We start from the raw sequence: 20,662 nt of genomic DNA, 5'->3' as shown, positions 1-20,662 counted from the left end.
TAATTATTTAATCAAATGTATTTGTGACGTAACTAGAGAAGCAGTTTTAGCAGGAAAAGTTACTCGTACTTGTTTAGACCACATATTTGTCCGATTTAACAGTGGATGTAAACAAAGCGATTCTCTTTCCTCATGTGTATGTAATAATATTACTATAGCGGATCACTTTTTAACTGCAGTTAATATTAAATATAGTGCAAGGAAAGAAGCCCCAGAACACGGGGAAAGAATTTCGTTTTTATCGCAAAACAAAATCGACAAAAACATTCATAATTTTAAGTGGCACTCCTTGCTTGAGGAACAAGATTGCAATATACTATATAGTAAAATTAAAAACAACTTTAAGAATTTGTATGAACAGAGTAAAATCATTATGAATTATAAACCCAAAAAAAGACCTCTGTCAATAAAACCTTGGATAACTTCTAATATCTTAGAAAACATTAAAAAAAAAGATTCATTGTATAGAAGGTGGAAGAATTTTCCTAGCAATCAATTCTTTGAATTGGAATATAAAACTTTCCGAAATAAGGTGACAAAAGAAATTATTAAATGTAAGTCTACCTTTTTTAACAATAAATTCAAAAATTATTTTGGAAATACAAAAAAAACTTGGGATGAAATAAATAAATTATTAGGACGCAAGTCCAAAAGTAGTTGTGACGAAATAATCTCGAAATATATGTTAAATACGAATAATGAAGAAACCGTAGCAGATAAGTTTGTTGAATATTTTACAAATAGTGTTAGCTCTATGATACATAAATGTGATTATTTAGCATCGACCGTCAGGCCGAATGAAGTGCAACATAGTATGTACCTACCCAGAGCTACCTGCCAAGAAATCAATATTATTGTTAGCAAATTAAACAATTCAAAGTCACCAGGGATTGACAACATTCGAATGTTTGACATTAAGACACATATTAATATTTTAGGGCCTGTTATAACACACTTTATCAATTTAATTTTATCGCAAGCAGTAATACCAGATGAACTAAAAAGTAGCATCATTAGGCCAATTTACAAAGGGGGCAAACATACAGATATTCAAAATTATAGGCCAATAAGCATATTGCCAGCCCTAGAAAAAATACTTGAAAAATACATTTCCATAAAACTTAATAAATATCTAGAATCTTTCTCTTTGTTGGATCCCAACCAATATGGATTTCAAAAGAAAAAAAGTACGGAAATGCTGCTTCAGGAATTTTCAAATCACATAAATTATGAATTAAATCTAAAAAAACAAGTTTTGGTTTTATTCATAGATAACTCTAAGGCATTTGATACCATTGATACAAATAAACTATTAGAAACACTGGAGGCAATAGGAATTAGAGGAAAGCTGCTAGTTTTATTAAAAAATTTACTAACTGATCGACAAATAAGAGTAAAAATTCTTAAAAAATTTAGCAAAAGAAAATATATCTCAACAGGTGTTGCACAGGGGTCAATTCTAGGGCCAACCCTTTATATTATTTATGTCTCAATTATGAGAAAATTGTTTTCATTTGTTAAACATTTTGTATATGCAGACGATACGGCGCTCGTAATATCGCACGAAGATCTGGTTACTGCAATGAACCTTATGCAACATGATTTTATTGCCCTACTGAAATGGTCGCATGATGCAGGCCTCTTTATAAACGCCAAAAAAACTAAAATTATGCACATCAGATCTCCACACGCCAGATGTAATGTAATTCCTTCATTATATACACACACATTTGACTGCATACATAAAAATGTTGCACAGCCCTGTTCATGTGAAACCATTGATTTTGTCAAAAGTTATGTATATTTGGGTGTTACTATTGACTGCTACATGAAATGGGATGTACAAATTGCTAATGTTTGTAAACGTCTACGAGCTATTGTGGGTAGGATTTATAAAATAAAATATTTCGTGCCCATAAGTACTTTAAAGTTAATCTACTTATCTCTGGCTGAATCCACTATACGTTATGGAATTACTTCTTGGGGACATTCTTGTAAAACTAATATAAGCTATATACAAACATTACAAAACTCCATTATAAAATTGTTAATCCATAAATATGACAATCAACACAGAAGTAACATTAAATTAATATACAAGTCTCTGAATATTTTACCTGTCAGAGGATTATTGTTTTATAATATTGTAAGTCAACATGTTATATTGTCTGATTCATTGTATAGGGAAAGAGTTTGCCATAAACATAACACAAGATTCACTCAAAATGAAGGACTGGTAGTTCCGAAATGTACTAATAAATATGGTGAAAGAACTTTAAACTATATAGTACCCAAAATGTTTAACTTATTACCAATGACAATTAAAAATAATAACATGTATACTGCTAATGTTAAATATAATCTAAGGAAATGGTTATTGGATAATAATGATCTATACTGATGCCCCTGAAATGGAATTCATATTCTTAGAAAATGGAAAAACAATTATTTTGTAATACCTGACTACCTACCTCTATTTATGAAACTATTGATGTACTTGTTGATAATACTAATTTGTTCATACATTTATTTTTACTTGCTTATTTTATAAGGCTTTTATGTTTTATGTTGATAATACTATTTTTGGTATTTCTTTGGCATTCACTATGTAACAATTTCTAGACATAACAAATGTACATTGTGAATAATAAAAACTCATTAAAAACAAAAAAAGTTGATAATACTAATTTGTTCATACATTTATTTTTACTTGCTTATTATATAAGGCTTTTATGCTGCTATTTAAACTTTTCTGCAATGTAACCAATTTATGTAATTATGTACCATTCAAATTGTATCTTATGAGTGTATAAATGTTGTCTCTATGTCCCTGCTGACAAACTACATAAGTAGTTTAGCGGGTTTAAATGTGAATAAATAAAAAATAAAAAAAAAATGGAAAGACAAACATTGCCGCGCTACGAATAACTAAAAAATACTCTGGTACATAGACCAATACAAGATCTACAGTTTCTCGTGTTTAGGATGAACGAATTATGTATGAATAATGAGTTATAAGTCTAAAGTCATGGTGTTTGAAAGATAGAGTACAAAAACAGTGTGCAATATAGTTGCGAATGATGAATACTTGGAGCAGGTGGATGAGTTTGTGTATTTAGGAAGCATGTTCTAGAGAGATGGGAAGGCTGACAGAGATATTGAAAGAAGGGTAAATGCAGGTAACTCCATTAATGGAGGACTGAACACAGTTGGCGCTAACGTTCAAAGAAGCAAAGCTATCAGGCCACAATGGAGTGCTGGTACCTACCCTAATGTATGGCAGTGAGACATGGAACTGGCAGAGAAAGGATGAAAGTAGACTGAATGCTGTAGAAATGAGATCCCTGAGGCGTATGTGTGGTAAAACCATGTATGATCGTGTGAGAAATGTGGAGATCCGCAAAGAATGCAAGGCTGATGTAAGCGTAGTGAGTAAGATTAGAAAGGGACGCTTAGATGGTTTGAAGAAAGGGGTGTGAGGAGAATATATGACGCTAATGTGAATGGTAGAATAAGTCGGGGACGCCCGAGAAAGACATGGCACTATCAAGTGAAGCAGATACCGGAGTCGGGCCATGTCAAGAGTCAGAATAATAGAAGAGTATGTATGAGACGATGTATGAATATGAATGAGGTAAGGGGTGTGCGCCAAAACCGAGTTGTTTGGCGGTCAGTCCTCTCTGCCTACCCTTGCAGAGAAACGGCGGATTGTTGGTTAATTCTATGTACCATCATTATAGTGAGAAATTTAGCTTGTGGAATGAAGTAGTAATGACAGTAAAGCTGTTCTGCAAAAACAACCTGTTTTCTTGAGGCAAATGTCAACAACTTATAAATGTTGTCTTGTGAATTATCAATACAAATGTTAATACCACATAAGAGGCACAACAGCTCCCAATCGTTTGGATCCAGTGAGACTATGGCATCTCCAATTGGGATATGTTGTGATGCTGAAGGTTGCGGGGAGGGGACGGAGATGGGGAGGAGGAAGGTGGGGGAGTACCGGGCTATTCAGATCTGGTCATCAAACGCAGCTAAAGCTACGTTTTAATTCTGAATGGTGGTCTTTCACCTGTGCGATACTGAGAGTATCTTCAACACATATTAATTAAATCAAATTTAATATCACTGAAGAATTTTTTTGTAATTTGTGAGTGAGGTTATGTGGGTTACCTGCAGCTGACCTCGCGCAGATTGATGAAGGAGGGACTCCTGGCGACGGAGGCGTTGTACTTGAAGAAGTCCAGCTGCAGGGGACGCTGTCCCGAGTTGGGCTGCTTGTAGAGGGCAAAGCCGATGGTTAGGCAGTCCAGACCGGCCGAGCGCTGCGAGCGCCGGTTCTTCTGCATCAGGGCTACGATCACCTGAGGAATAACTTAGGTTAGTACGAGGAAGGTCTGGAACCGGTCCAAATATTGTCACTCCCTCTTCGTCTCTCTCACTCCTTCTCCATCTCTCACTCCCTCTCCGTCTCTCTCACTCCCTCTCCATCTCTCACTCCCTCATCATCTCTCACTTCTGTTTGAAAGGGAGATATGTAAATGCGAATGTTAGAGGGAGCGTGCTAATATTAAAACAACCATAATAATTAAGGGAAAATGGTGAAAATATTTAATAAAACACGACTCGTTTGAAATAGAGCAAAAATCTCTCAAAAAAATGCTTTAGTTGCATTTAAAGTTAGTAATCACGTCGGGGCCACCACTGTGGTTATCTTGGTGTACAAATAAAAATCTCTCCAACTCTGATACAGCGTTTATTGATAAATCAAAAATCGATTTTACAGTCGCAAATTTTACGCGTTTACTACATATTTACAATACTATAGAATGCGGGCGAAACTAGGTTAAGTTTCCGTAGCGCGATAGTACTTGGCCGGCGGTTTGGAGACTGAATACTGACTGCTCGCTGCGTCGGGCTTATTTATACGATACAGCCGGCGGCGGCAGTAGGTAGGTGGAATTGCAACTAAATCGGAGACACTCGCTCAGTCTGGGTCTTTCGGGAACTTTCGGCAGCGTAGCGATTATGCATAGGCGGTAGGCTCGAACCTTCTGGCGAGTTGTCGTAATGTGCCAGACCGACTGCGACGTATTGTCGTAGGTAGGCCGCGTTGTTTTGTTTACGATTTGAGCTGTCAGTAGTAACTCGAAAGTAGGTACTCGTAGAAAGGTAGGTTACCTAAGTAGGTCGAGCTGTTTATTATTAATGAGACAATTCTGGATTGTTTCTCTCAACGCCACAATACTCTGTGAATTTTTTCATGACTATAACATATTAAATAACAGAACGAAAAATAATTTTCGGAGCTTACTTTGCGATTTTTTTCTATCTAGGGAATTTCAAATAATTAACGTTTCGGCATAACAAATGTATAGATATTATCTTAAAAAATAACATGTATTTTTTTGTGACTTAAAAATTTAACGAGAAACTTGTTATAAACTGGTAGAAGAAGCTACTGATTAAAGACACATATTCAAGAGACTCACGGTGCACATGTTCTGATCATCGTCCTCGTCAGGGTCTGTGAGCACCAGGGTGTACTGGGGGTTCTTCCAGAACGAGTCCAGGTAATTTCTGCAACCGCCAGCCGTCACACCTGTACACGTAAAATTTGAATAAGATTTTGTCCGAACTCATAATATGTTTTTATTTTTATTTTATTTATTTATTCGAGACACAAACAGGATATTTATAAACACATTAATTATGGATTACAAAATAAATAAAAAGTACAATTATAAATATCCCTAGACTAATGTGTCTGCAGCAATCACATTTGCACATTCACATAAGCAAACATGTAAAACAATGACAGTATTTATATACAAAACTACAAACTTAATTACAAAGATTGAAGCACATAATAAGTAGAAAAATTTAAAGAGTATTTATAAAAAAAAATCTAAACCACTAAACAATTATTTATTTTTCTTTTTTTTTTTAAGTACAGAAATCGTGGAGATATTTCTTGAAACAAGTTATATTATTTGCAAAAATATCTATGACAGTGTGTATTTTAGCAAGATCATCCATTGTATGATCGAGACATTCTTGACATAGGATTAAAATATCCAGTGTTATTGGCAAAAATTTCGGTCCAAAATATGTTCATATTTCTAGTATATTTGGGCCTGGCGTAAAAATTGATTTGATTGACTAAGTTACTATTTACACGATTATTCACAATTTTGTAAAGCATTAAGAGGTAATTTATATTTCGTCTTTTAACTAAACTCTCTAATTTGAAATATGTAAGTCTTTGTTCATAACCATTTAGAAGATGGTAGACACCTGATCGATAAAACAAAATCCGTGTAAATCCGGTGTTAGTAAGTTTTCACCCAGCCGTATATAAAAAAAAACAGATAACGGTGATAATGACGTACCTCGCACCCACTCCCCTTCAAACACGCTCATCTCCCACTTCTTGCCGCATCCTTCGGGGGTCTCCTCAGGGTCAAGGGAGTCAGGGTTCAAATTGCAGATTTCCAACCTGGAAATAATAAAAACACCGTTTTGTTAGCATCTGTTAGTCGACAATATATTGCAAAAGTTGCTGAAACATAAAATGTATTTATGTGGGCATTTTTGTCAAAATTTATACATTAGGTTTTTGTCATTTTCAGGATTTTTAATGGTGTTTTTCATAGCTACTACGTATTGTAGAATATTGGATAGTTATGTATTTTTACCAGGCAAATTCAATAATTTAATCAGTTAAGTATAAATGTCGAACTTGTATATACAGGGTTTTCCAATAAGAGGTGTTATTTTGAATAGCCCGCTATTTCGGTAGATGTTACTTTTGGAGCTGTCATTTTTTGACATTTGACAAGTAGAAACTACGCCATTAATAAAAATGGAACGATACACGCTTCAACAACGCATTGAAATTATTAAAATTCACTTGAGTGAATCAAATGCAAATCATCTTGAGTGATGAGGCCCATTTCCACCTCGGTGGCTTCGTCAACAAGCAAAATTGTCGCATCTGTGGCTCGGAAAACCCAAGAGTTATTGTTGAAAAGCCTCTCTATCCTCAATGTGTGACTGTTTGGTGCGGTTTATGGTCCGGCGGAGTCATTGGACCTTACTTTTTCGAAAATAAGGCTGGAGCAACAGTTACGGTGAATGGATTGCGCTACCGAGAGATGATTAACTCTATGCACGCGGCCGTATCAACTGTTGTTACGGCAAAAAGTCCATACTCACACGCGGCCGTATCAACAGTTGATACGGAAACTTTGAATGCCGATATTCCAGCGGTCTTTTGACATAAATTTATTTCCCGCTCGCTTGAACATTTGTAGAACTATCACGATGCTGACATCTACAAGAATTTCTCGAAAATAAATTTGTGTTTCATTTAAAAACATCGATAATCAAGTGAGCCTCTTCGCGCCTTCGAGTGCCATAGTTTACAATTTTGTCAACGGATGGCGTTAGTTCAATTTTGTTATTATTTTGTGACATAAAATTTACGTGTCCAGTTTTAGAAAAAGTTTTCATAACAAAAAATGATAAGTGCTCATGGTGTTCCACTTGTGTCTATCAACGCAGTGGCCTAATTACACACACGCCGAGCGAATGGCGGGACCACATTCAAAAGATACGGTACGTCTTTGTATGAAATTTTATGTTTTTGTTTTTATAAACATCCAAGAGTGTTGACACACGAGGATTTGTTATCATATTGTGGAGAATAATCTGTTCTGTCTATATAGTCCAATAAATCATGCCAGAATGCTATAATTTGACATTTAATTGCGTGCATAGGTATTTGAAAATATGTACCGCGTACGGGTATAGATAAAACGGAGCAAATTAACGCGTTCAAAAGGTTAATGATTTTTTATGGCCGGAATTGGATGGTATTGATCTGGACAACGTTTACTTTCAACAAGACGGCGCTATGTGCCACACAAGCAATGAAACCATTGATCTTTTACGATTGAATATCAAAATAACACCTAGTTTTTACTGTGTCCCACCTCTATATGTATTGAATTAAACAAAGTCTTATTTCGTAATTTCTTTTAGGGTTGTAAGATTAAATTCGCGGTGTTGGTAAATAGCTTACATAATATATATTTGGAAAATATTCAGTTAAATTAACAATCACGTTTAACTCATCGGCATACCGGCCACCAAGATTGGGAGGCTGCACTTCTTTCGCATCGGCATAGAAAACTTCTCCCACTTACTTGGGTAGTTCACAATAATAATAATAATGATTTATTGTCTTCTTTTCTTAGTAACATATAGAGATAATGATATCCTCACTGGGATCTCGCGTGCTGAGGATGTCATTTACATATAATAATTTAATTATAAGAAATTAATATTACAACAAAGTAACATATGAATTTAATTATAAACATATATCATGTCGTATAATTTTTTTTTTTTAGATAATTTTAAAATAAGTAAGATAGTGTTTTTTTGTATAGTTCAGTTTAGTAGATTCGGTTTTAGTCTGTGATATCAGTATATTTTCTATTTCAGATCTCCCTACATTAAAATTATAATCTATATAAAAGTGCAAAAAGTGTTTCATTTGAGGTAATATGGGGCAGAATACTGTACAGTAAGAATCCTTCTCAAGTACGCACAGATGATGTCTCAAATAAAAATTAGTAAGCCGTTGGGTTAAGATTTCTGATATAGAATTCGTTACTACATTTATTAAGATTTCTGTTATTGATTTCGTTACTACATTTATTAAGATTTCTGATATAGAATTCGTTAATACATTTATTAAGTTTTCTGATATAGAATTCGTTAATACATTTATTAAGTTTTCTGATATAGAATTCGTTAATACATTTATTAAGATTTCTGATATAGAATTCGTTAATACATTTATTAAGATTTCTGTTATTGATTTCGTTACTACATTTATTAAGATTTCTGATATAGAATTCGTTAATACATTTATTAAGTTTTCTGATATAGAATTCGTTAATACATTTATTAAGTTTTCTGATATAGAATTCGTTAATACATTTATTAAGATTTCTGATATAGAATTCGTTAATACATTTATTAAGATTTCTGTTATTGATTTCGTTACTACATTTATTAAGATTTCTGATATAGAATTCGTTAATACATTTATTAAGATTTCTGATATAGAATTCGTTATTACATTTATTAGGATTTCTGATATAGAATTCGTTACTACATTTATTAAGATTTCTGATAGAGAATTTGTTACAACATTTGTAGCAGTTCAATTTTGCCCCGCTACCGAGTTCCTAACAACTGTCAAGACCTAGCACTTGTTGATGTGACGCATGCTGTATGGCAACTTCTAGAGAGAGCTCGAGACAGAATTGCGGAAGCACCAACTTTGGCAACTTCAGTACTATACGGGCACCCAGCTGAGGGCGTCGTGACTACAGGGGAGATACGAGCGAGCACTCCAGACGACAAATCTTTCGTGCAGCGATGACGCCATCAGCTTGTAGTACTTTTACCCTGGTCATCGGATCGCACTGTTTTATAAATTTAACAACGCTTTATGCGTAGTTTGGCGCCCTGCACACGTTAAATCAGGTCAGATAATTTTATGTCATCACACCAATGTCACAATTCAATGTAATTTAAATTCCGCACACGCACCTGAGATATAATTGATAATGTTTAAGTAGAGTTCTCTTGTTCTATAAGTTGTAGGAATAAATGTAATATTGGAAACTTTTTCTCTTTTATTCTTACAATCTTAGCAAATTCCCGATATTGGATCCTTTAGCCTTGTCAATGGCGGCCCACACGTGGCTTATTTAGGATTATTATTTAAGAATGTTTCAATGACACCCAACGCGGTTTACTGATTACTTGTAAGTATTACAACAGTGGTTTAATATTCTCGTTTCACATTTATTAAGATTTCTGATATAGAATTCGTTACTACATTTATTTATGCCTTTTTTAGGGGCTTTTGCATAGGAATAGTTTAAAAAATTATTTACAGTTCTATTATTATTCAGTTAAAAAAAAACAATCTATACATAATTGAATTGCCCAAGCAATAAATGATCTAAGTGATAAACTGAAGATGTCCACTGACTCTGTCGATTAGTATTCTGGGCAACAAGGAGTACATATTACGGTAGTTAGTCTTCTAGTTATCTGGTATTGATGGAATGTAAAAGTAAAATAAATGGAATGAATAAGAACACATTGGCGAAAATGCCTACACATTGTGAAACTTTACCTTGTAAACTGAGCTAGGAAATCTCTGTAGGACATCCAGAATTCACCATCCTCATCGAAAGTCAGTCCAATCTCCTGCTTGTCCTCCTCGGATATGTAGCGCCACTCTGGTGACCTGAAACCAACAAATAAGGTTAGGTTAGTTAATCAAGCATAGCTGTCGACCCCGTGTAAACCTCTACTGCGTTCCACTATTATTAAGGGAAGAAAAGAGGGAGCCTGGACCTTGAAGGGACCTATGCTGTAGGAGGGAGGAAACACAGAAGCTCGCAAACCATTCTACAGCCGAGTACAACAACAAGTCATAAAACCAACTCGTTCTCATTCCAACCATGTATGAATGTTGGGCAGGCATTTGGGATATCGCCCTAAACAAAATACATATTGTGTTTTGCCAATTTTTTTTAAATTTGGAGTAAAACTGTGGTGAGTGTTTTTCACAACATTTTTAATTTTTTTTTTTTTACATTAAATGCACACAGGAGGCCTCAAGGAAAATAATTTCTCTCAGGACTGATGTCATCTTTGGGGATACTATGTGGAGGATCTTATTAGGGAAAGGAAAGAGAGGATGTTCTGGGAAGGAAAAAGGTATGAGAGGTGGGTAGGAATCTGGGCCAGAAGTGACGGACATATGAATCCATCGGTGACCAGGTATCTCATCAAAATGACAGTTCAACACACCTACAAAAAGTTATATAAAGTCATGAAAAGTGATAAAACAAAAACTAGGTTAAATAGGTTACATAGGTAACTATTTAAGGCGATGCACTACGTCGTGTAATATTTTAAATTGAGCCGCTATCAATAACAACCCTTACGTAGATGGCGATAAGGATTAAATTCCTGCTTAACACCATCCGCCTGTTTTAATTTATGCAAGAAAAAAACTTGGCCAAAAAGTGCCTTTTATTTTATTTTGTGGATGTTCAGGCATAAATATTTAATTTTTTTTCGATCATTTTATAAATAACTTAATTTGCCACATTATACAATAAAATCATAACCGAGGATGGGTTCGTAAGTAGGAGATTTTGAACTTTAAAGCAGTATTTATAGGCCTTTACATTATTTTTTTCTGGGCTTATAAAAAGACTTATCAAAAAAATACTCGATTATTTCAAAGGGCAAGATGTATTCTACTCGCAGTATTTAATTAAAGCATCTGAAACATTTCTAAGCGACCTAATTTTCAAACCAAAAACACATGATTTTGCATTACTACGTATGGCATCGCCTTAACCTAGGTTTTGTTTTATCACGTTTGATGACTCTATATCATTTTTTAAAGGTGTGTTGAATTTTCATTTCGATGAAATATCATGGAACTGTATCTATCTCTCCCAGTACAAGGCAATGGGTCATCCTCTTCCAAGACCTAGATAAACCTCACCCCATGAATTCGGGCACTCCTGCTAAGTCACCAAGAGTAGCGAACCACTATGGCAGAGGTGCTGGTTATCCAATAAATGGTTCCCGGGGCGATTGTATCCATACCCGCCTCCCAAATTGTATAGAATTCACAGATAAATCATTTGCAGTATTACTTGAGTTAGCAGAGTCAAGAGTGATGTTTAAGGCCATTTTTTAGTGCTGATCCTTATTATAAAAAAAAAATGGTAATTACTTGTCTCCCCAGGCCCCGTTCCACTCGGCTTCGTTGCCCCAGGGGTTCCTCAGTCGGAGAAGCGGGATCTTTCCCTGGCGGCCGGGCGTCTCGATATCCACGTAGCACACGCGCGTGATGCTGTACGCGTGGCCCCTGATCAGACCCTGGGGCGTCTCCGCCTCCAGAACACTCGGGTCGGGCTGAAAACGGAAAGAAGCAATCAGTAAACCATATACAATACAATCTCTAGGAGTAAAGAATCAACCTGTAAAAGCAATGTTTTTTTAACTATTTATTTATTTTATTGATACATGATTTAGAGAGTACATGTGGTTTTTTGTGATATTTCACCCTCCATGCTAGGGATGACCCTGTGTTATGGCGGGTGAATTTTACAGTTTACAGACATAGAATCTATACATTACTGTAATATAAATAAGAAAAATGATGTATAGCTAGTTTGGGTTGCAAGAAGAGGATGGAGAAGTTAGAGAATTATAAGAAGATGAAAAATTTGAGAAATTATTAGTAAATATATCACACTAATTAATTATGTACATACTATACCGCTAAGTTAGGGAATAAGGATATATTATGTTTTGTCTGAAAGGTGATTAAATTGATAGAGTGTAGAATGAATGGGTATTGTAGTTGTAATGTATTCCGTGTGTAAGGATCCATTTCGTAATTTGTTTTTTAAAGGAATGGGGTTGACTCACGGTTTTTAGGTTTTCAGGGATAAAGTTAAAGATTTTAGGAGCTAGGAAGAAAAATTGACTATAATACAACTATTTTAAAATGTCTTTTAAAACTTAGACAGGATCGACCAGGAACTGGAGTCCACAACTCTGCCAACCTCGCCAAATGCCGAACGGGTAGGACCGACATTTATTTATTTATTTAACACCCAGAGGGCTTTTACATGGTTGGTAGTATAATTTTATTTTGACAGATACTTTGAAACATAAAAAAATAAGAATAAAATTACATTTGATAAAAGCTATGAAACAAGTCATACAAACACAAGAAACAAAAACATAAAATTACAGCTATTTGTAGGTTTACATGATGTGTTTAGGAGTATTGTTGAAATAAATGTTTTAAATGATCCACAAAACTTGCCAAGTTGGTATTGAATATGTCAACATCACCCAAGTAATGATTTCCCATGGTGTGAAGTCGTTGTATCGGAGAGTGGGCAATGTAGTTACGCTTATGTGTGCTGCTGTAGAATATTGTATTTTGTCGTGTTGTTACTGTGGGTGTATGTATGTTTATAAGTTGCAAGAGTTCACAACAGTCGAATTTAGAGTTAAGTATTTTGAATAAGAACGTTAAATCGTTTATTTTACGTCTATCTTCTAATGTATGTATTTTTAGAGTATTTAATAAGAAATAAAATATAAATATAAATATAAATTTAGTATATTAACTGCTGTAATGTCATTCGATTTCAGAGAAATGTGTATATGTCCATGTGTGTGTACGTGACTGCCACAAAAAGTTGATAGAATGCATTGTCATCGACAACGAGTCTATCTGCAGAGTTTCAGCTTGATCGGACGTGGGGAAGAGGGTTAATTACCGCTTCCAAGATGTGCATTCATTCATTCTCGAAAACGAAAGTGAAATTCAAATAGATATATTTAAAAAAATCCTAATCCATAAGCACATTCAGGTGACGGAACGTCGGTGTCGAGTGAACCACGAAGAGTGGTGGAGCCTTGTCCACCATGGAAATAAGAGTGGGGGTCACTATCCTCAGCAATGAGGAAATAACTACAGAAGGACTCACCTCGATGCTGCAGCCCATAAGCGAACTACGCTGGTAGCCGTGCATCAGGATGGTGTATAGATTGGGGGGCACTTCGCTCATCTCATACATTTCAGTCACGCCTCCTGTGAAGTCCTCCATAGCTTCGCACGTGGAGCCCCCCTTGAGTGCCTCGTAGGAGCCGTGCAGTCTGGAATTATTATAAACAACAGAGTTAGCATTATTTATTTTTTAGACACTAGCAAATAGCAATTTTTATGCTTATACCGACCTGCTGGAGTGATCAGTGGATCAACTAAATCAGATCAATTAAAGTGGCGCAATCACGCCAAAGAGTTTGAGGCATTGGCGAGCACCGGTCACGTTTCGGAGAAATTTCAATACTATTAAGGCCTTACCATAAGACGGGACATCGCCACAATATATGAATGGTGTTGTGTTTCTTCATCCTGTTGACATTTCCTCCAGCTATTTTAGTTTACTCTCCACTCCCAACACTGCATGTGTCGGTGTATGTAGAATGACAGTGTCCTATGACAGTGCCATCAGCTCCCTCAGTGAGTTTCAATCCTGGAGTTGCCTTGAGTCTAGATTATAGACTATCTTCGCAGTACCTGCGTTGTGTTACTATACTCACTTGGCATAGGCCTTCTCCAGCAGGGCGCTCCAGAACTCGTTGCTCTCCGAGGAGTGGAGGAAGACCAGTTTACCCCGGTGGGTCGGGAGGCGATCATCAATGACCACATCCACCCACTTGCCGTACTGCCAGAATCTGCAATTTAGAGATTATGTTAATATTAAATTATTTTTAAAATGTACAGTAAGTTCTACAGAGCTGCGCGAACAATAAATAATATTGGAAACCAACCTGAAGTGAAAGATTCCTGCATACTCCTCGTCGAAGCTTTGGTCATCAGGAACTATTTGGAAGAACAATCTGAAACAAACAAATAGACATGGATGTTAATATTTATCATGAGAAGACTTTTGACTTTATCGGGTGACAGCATAGACTAAATTAGACTAGACATATACATTTAAAAATAACCCCAACACAATTTTGGTTTGGTTCACATGCACATTTATGAAAAGGCCCACGCATTATATAGCATTGCGAAATGGGCACTGTGCATTGCGTTTTACCTTTTGTTGGTCTATTTTGCTTCTCAGCTATGCTGGGCAAGTTCATTTTTTCAATCACAAAAATAACTGAGTTCCAAATATTTAAATTTGAATTATGTCCATATTACAACACCTCTGACAACAAATTCTCCGTGGTTTCGCTTACGAGTTTGAACACTTGTACAAGGATTTTAAACAGAGTTGGGTTGTTAAGTTCATCTCCATATTTGTGACGTACGCTACGTGGCGTTATTTTTAAAATGAATTTAACTAGACAGGGCTAATCTAGTATAATACATCAATGGGTGACAGTGATTCCGGCAGTGAACGGGCATTTTTTTATACGAGTACCGCACGGAATCCCCAAATGCTCCCAACCTAATATTATTATACCTAATATTACTATTTTACTTATATTATTATTTTCATAATAACTTGTTTATTCTCTTTGCAAAATTATGTTTTTGTAAATTGTAAAGTCTTACCAAATAATATGTTTATATAATTGTAAAAATAATATTAAATCTATGTACCATAAGTGGTTTCTCCAGAAAAGCTTAAGGATATGTCGGCACTTGAGACGTTAAGGTAGTGGGGAGGGTAACTACCTGGCTATGTATATGGTCACCGAACACGGCTAAAGCCATTCAAAGCAACGTTTCGATTTCGAATGATGGTCTTTCACCAGGACGGTACTGAAATTAACTACCACTCTGGAACGTACCGCAAATATACTATTTGAAATGAAGAAATTTAATTGTGCATGACGAGATTTGAATCGGTAACCTCCGGATTCGTAGCCAAGGAATATAATATTACCGAAGAACCTGATTGTAATATATATATACAGGGTGTATCGGAACTAACCCGACAAACTTTAACCAGCTATTCCTTAGCACATTTGGAGTAAAAAATGTTATGGGCACTTTGCTGTCCGGTAGCATTTTTTTTTCAATTAAAAACAAAAAAAATTAAAATTTCCACACTACATCACTGTCATCGGCATTGCTTTTCGTGTCCAACAGCTGTTATAAGCAAGTATGTCGAAAAGCGTCTTCGCTCTTTCGCACACACTAAATAATAATAGTTAAAAATGAGACGCATGGTGCCGTGCCATTTCGTTGTGATTTTTAAAGTGCGCCAATATAGGTACACACGTGCATTATTCAACGGAATTCGAATAAAATATTGCCAGATGGGTTTTCAAACTTTGACAATGGATAAAACAGTGGTGACATGTGGTGAAAATATGAATAAATAACAACGTTACCGGACAGCAAAGTGCACATAAGATTTTTTACTCCAAATATGCTAAGGAATAACTGGTTAAAGTTTGTCGGGTACGTGCCGATACACCCTGTATATACCGTCGCTCTAGTTCGTTTTTGTCCAACAGACCATTTTTGGCAAAATTGAGTTAAGTATGCAGTCTTTCTCAGAAACCATTTATTTATACGATACAAGTGAAAAAAAGAAATTTAAAAAATATTTTTTATGTGTTTTCAAGACAAAGTTGTCATAAGTCCATCAAAATTAAACAACATTCCGAGCGTGTTTATCCAACACTTTATCCAACGTGTTTTCTGCGTAATTTTAAACATTTGGAACGAATTTTACTTAAAAATAATAATTTATATCACTTTAACCACTCGGAACATTAGAACGTCAAAAGACGTAAATATGATAATAGCGGTCAAGACATTAGTACGTCTTTTCACGTAAGCGCGCGAGATTTTACAAAAATCGATTTATTTCCATCACTAGTATACGGATTGCCATGATTTAAAAAACAGAGTATCGATAATGAATAACGCTACGCGTCTGCATTCAAAAATATCTATGGAATCTAGAGGTGCATTATCTGAGTCGATTGAATCTGTCAGCTTGTTCGTTCGTAATTTATTGCGTTTTTAAATAATTTATTAAAAATATTTTAGTTTGGACGGTTAATATTTTGAGGTGACCAATAGTTTTTAATTATATTTCTTCAATATATAAAGTGTTATTTCTTTATGATACTCAGAAAAAAGTACATTTTTCACAGCTTTGAAATAATGGTCAGCGATTTTTACATATTTTTGACGTTTTCAGAAAATGTATATTTAGAAACGCAAATATTTACGTATAACAAAACAATACAATAGTGAATTTCATAATCTTTCCAAAACATTTTTTAGAATGAGGCTACGTTTCCCAAAACGTGAGTTATGGAGCTTTTAACAAAACTCGTGAATAACACAAAAATTTTCGCGTTTTGACAGTTCGCAAAGGAACACAAAGTAAATAAAAGTCCTTTTCTGAGAGGTTAAATCATTTTAGTAAGTTTGGAATTGAGCTAATTTCATCGTATATGCGTTTTTCGTAAAAAATACTTTGAAGCGCTATTTCTCCCGATTTACGTTTTGGTCTGTTGGATAAAAAAGAACTAGAGCAATGATACATGGTGTCCGGGGGTAAAGTGCATTAACTTCTGGAGGTGATTCTTCATGATAGTACAAGTAAAAAAGATTAAAAGATTAGATTGAATTTGAATGCAACTTTACTCATCGTGTGAATAACTTATCATTTTATTTGCAAACTTAACATCTAGATCTGATAATTTAATGAACTTTATTTAAGCAGTGTTAGACTTTAGAAACTTGTTTATGTAGTGTGCCTTTATCTAGTGTGTATTTATTAAGACTAGGGGGCTAGGGTTTTAAAATTTTTTTTTTTGCATTTTTTTTTTTAAATTTTTAAATAAATGTTTAATATGTTAAGAATATTGTGTTCAAATTTCAAGTTGATTGGAGCAAAATTGACGAAGTTACGAGTATTTTTATACCTGTCGGATTTTAATCCCTACCCGACCATACGTATAAGCCGAGCAGAGCAGGAAGCTGAGAAACAAACTAAAGAAGGCAGGATTCGTCGTAGACAGGAGCAAAAAGGTGCTTTTAGACATCATGGATGATAGCAACATCCTTTATGGACCTGGCATTGATGATTCAGTGTGAGGTAAGCCGATAAAATTTGCTTATAAACGTTTAATACCAGATTTTTTAGTGTTCAAAACTTTATAGCGTTTTTCCCACAACTCACGTTTTCAAAGTCGGTGACCGTCATAACTTCAAAACTACTGCACCGATTCTTTTGAAATTTTGAAAACTATTTCTGTACATAATGTAACTGAGGTAACGCTGGAGAGTTTTTTTCAAATTTGTTAATAATTATTATTTAACAATAACAAATTAGCCGATTTTTTTCACTAAAAATAGCGTTTTTCCCTTCAAAGTGTTCCAAAAAAGTGAAAAATTAAAATTTCGAAAAACCCTCCCAGCGTTACCTGGGAAAAACTATTATCTAACGAATGAACTTTAATTTTTTGATTTCAGATGACCCAGCACCGAGTTATGAGGGGCACCGCCATTCTACTTTTTTTTGAGACACGTCCGAATAATTGCTGCCATTGCCGTGTTTTTTAATATTTCTCCGCGAAAATTTTATACAACATTCTTAAAATGTCATACTTTACTGTCCTATTAGATTTAATAAAGAAATTTTAAATGTGTTGTCACAAAAAATTCACAAAAAAATGCCTTTTTTCCTATTAACCCTAGCCCCCCCTTAAAAGAACATCTTTATTAATTGTGTGTTTTCTCCTAAGACTTACTTTTAACTCGTTCACTCTCTTCCCTTGTAGAGCCTGACACCAAGCAAGAAGAAAGAAGACAACTATATACTTCGTTGTTATGGTTATATTGAAATTATTCAAATTAGTCACTTGAATTACTGTTGTTATCAAGAACGGATCACACCTAACAAAATCTCATTGATTCTTGTCAATAGTTTTCGATCAAGTTGATGAAAAGAAACAAAATAATATTGGAGAAGGGCTGTTAGAGGAAATGTATAGGTTGAGAGGAGAAATGCTCACTTTCTGTGCAACGTCAAGTTGGCGACAGCAGCCAAAAGCCAACAATCTCCGAGTTCTCCCTGCTGGACATCGAAACGGCTGAATCCCTCCACGAAAAGCTGAGGGTTGTCTGCGATCTCCTGCAACCAACCAACCAATCAAAATATTACAATTAACATCCATTTGTAGAGTAAGCAAGATAAAAGCTTTTAAAAGAAAAGCTTTAACTTGGTGTGGTGAACGCTCATCTTGGGATAATGCAATCAACACCAAGTAAAATACTGTTGATAAGTAGAGAATAATAATTCGTAAGACTATAAGAAGTTACATGCTCGGAAGAGCGGGTAATAAAGACGATAAAACACGAGAGAATTATTACCATACTGTCTCATTTACAAGAACTAAGGTAACGCTGTCAGATCGTTGTCCCTCTACCACGGCTAGTAAAGGTCGCCCTCCGTTGAACTCTGGTGCTAATTTGGCGATATTCCTTGTATGGTTGCAGAGTGATCATGGCAACTAACAGAGGTAAGACCACTAGAGACCACCTGGTGAAACAGAATTAAATTGGGTATCTCTGATTCAGTAATAACATGATTAGGTTGTACTCACACTGGGCCGCAGCCACTCGAAACGCCTATCCGGCCGCTGGCTGAAATACAGGCTGGAGTCCACGGGGCGGAAGTCGGGGTCCTCGAACAGGCGCCCCTCGGACAGGCACTCGGCGCGCAGCTGCTGGAAGTCCTGCACGTCGGTCTTGCCGGCGCCATAGCCGGAACCACGCTCGCCAAGCTGCGGAAGAACGACAATTATTATAATTAAAACATTATTGCAAGAGATACATAAGTGGACCAGACCCAGGGAACTACTCTATATGGACAGACAATAGATGCGGGAAATTTGAAGAGGATGAAGAGACTCCAATTCACCTTTGGTGCCAATGTCCCGCCTTGTTAGGAACAAGGCTCAGATACCTGGGAAAACAAATTGTGTAACCAGGAACATAGCCAAATATCCAATGACAACCCTAGTGAACTTTATCCAAGGGACCGGGTTACTGTTAAGCCAGGATCACACCTGATCTATTCTAATAACTATTTCATAAAACTTCAATTTTCGTTCTCTAAATTGACTATAGATTTTTATAGAATAGTTCAGGTCTAAACACAGCACGAATCAGGGAAAATGAAAGATAGCACGATGGGAACTATCCTTAAAAGGTCTCCGCTTTATTAAATAAAAATAAATACGTAAATTTCGTTGCTCATATGATTTGTCACAGTTTTCATACAAAAATAATGTATTGGCATTCACTTCTAAATTACTGACTTTCTATATTTGTTTATTTAAATACAAACGGCACGTTATGTGCCATTAACATAAATATAAATATTAAGTTGAAAAGTACAAGGTATAAAGTATACAGCATAAAGTTAATGTATAATATACGGCATAAAGTTTAAAGTTAAGTATAATTTACGGTATAAAGTGTAAGGTTAAATATAAAGTGAAGTTAATTATAAAGAATAAATTATAAAAAAGTTAGAAAAAAAATTGTTAGTAATGACTTAAAAGAATTATTTGTTAATTATGCCAAACATAAATGATTATCAATTATCAAAGTAACGATAATATAAACAATAATGTTTGCTTAATTACTTATCCTTTGATTCTTGCATACGCAAACAATACTTTATTTATGCATCTTTTATATGATAACAGACTTCCTTCATGATTGATATCAAAGTATTCATTTCTTCATCTATGCAGGCGATATATTAAAGAATTTTGTCCTGCATTAGTGGAAATATTGTTACAATGATATGGCAATATGAGTCGAGTTGGTCTACTAGGTACATGATAATTTATCAGCGAGACTAGTTCAGGGGAGTCGAACCAATTAAGAGGCCGTTCAAGTATTATGTAAGCACCATAGGAGGGCAGGGGGGTCTTTGCTTTGCTTATTTTTGATGACATGGGGGGGTGGGGGGGTTTTTTTTATTTTTATTCTTTATTTTGGCTTTCACCCATTAAGAGT

General features: G+C 35.3%; 1 protein-coding gene across 4 annotated transcripts in view; it reads right to left on the bottom strand.

Annotated features, from left to right (window-relative positions):
• Nucleotides 1-20,662, bottom strand: part of CalpA (calpain A) — a 148,729-nt gene that overhangs the window by 47,252 nt on the left and 80,815 nt on the right. For all 4 annotated transcript variants that reach the window (XR_016305126.1, XM_089649501.1, XM_089649503.1 and 1 more), the window contains exons 2-11: nucleotides 19,237-19,416; nucleotides 18,646-18,764; nucleotides 14,476-14,544; nucleotides 14,245-14,379; nucleotides 13,629-13,797; nucleotides 11,852-12,033; nucleotides 10,226-10,339; nucleotides 6,393-6,499; nucleotides 5,493-5,602; nucleotides 4,174-4,364 (exon numbers count right to left, since the gene is read on the bottom strand). Coding sequence is in view for 3 of the 4 variants with exons in the window: in XM_089649501.1 (XP_089505627.1) it covers nucleotides 4,174-4,364; nucleotides 5,493-5,602; nucleotides 6,393-6,499; nucleotides 10,226-10,339; nucleotides 11,852-12,033; nucleotides 13,629-13,797; nucleotides 14,245-14,379; nucleotides 14,476-14,544; nucleotides 18,646-18,764; nucleotides 19,237-19,416 (1,376 nt within the window). In the remaining variant the exon portion in view is untranslated. The remainder of the gene's footprint in view (nucleotides 1-4,173; nucleotides 4,365-5,492; nucleotides 5,603-6,392; nucleotides 6,500-10,225; nucleotides 10,340-11,851; nucleotides 12,034-13,628; nucleotides 13,798-14,244; nucleotides 14,380-14,475; nucleotides 14,545-18,645; nucleotides 18,765-19,236; nucleotides 19,417-20,662) is intronic.

This window comes from Hesperophylax consimilis, chromosome 30 (genome assembly GCF_061612785.1).
Source record: "Hesperophylax consimilis isolate HC1 chromosome 30, BYU_Hcon_1.0, whole genome shotgun sequence".
NCBI classification, from domain to species: domain Eukaryota; kingdom Metazoa; phylum Arthropoda; class Insecta; order Trichoptera; family Limnephilidae; genus Hesperophylax; species Hesperophylax consimilis.
Note: the sequence above shows the minus strand (reverse complement) of the source record. Positions and strands in the feature narration are given on the sequence as shown.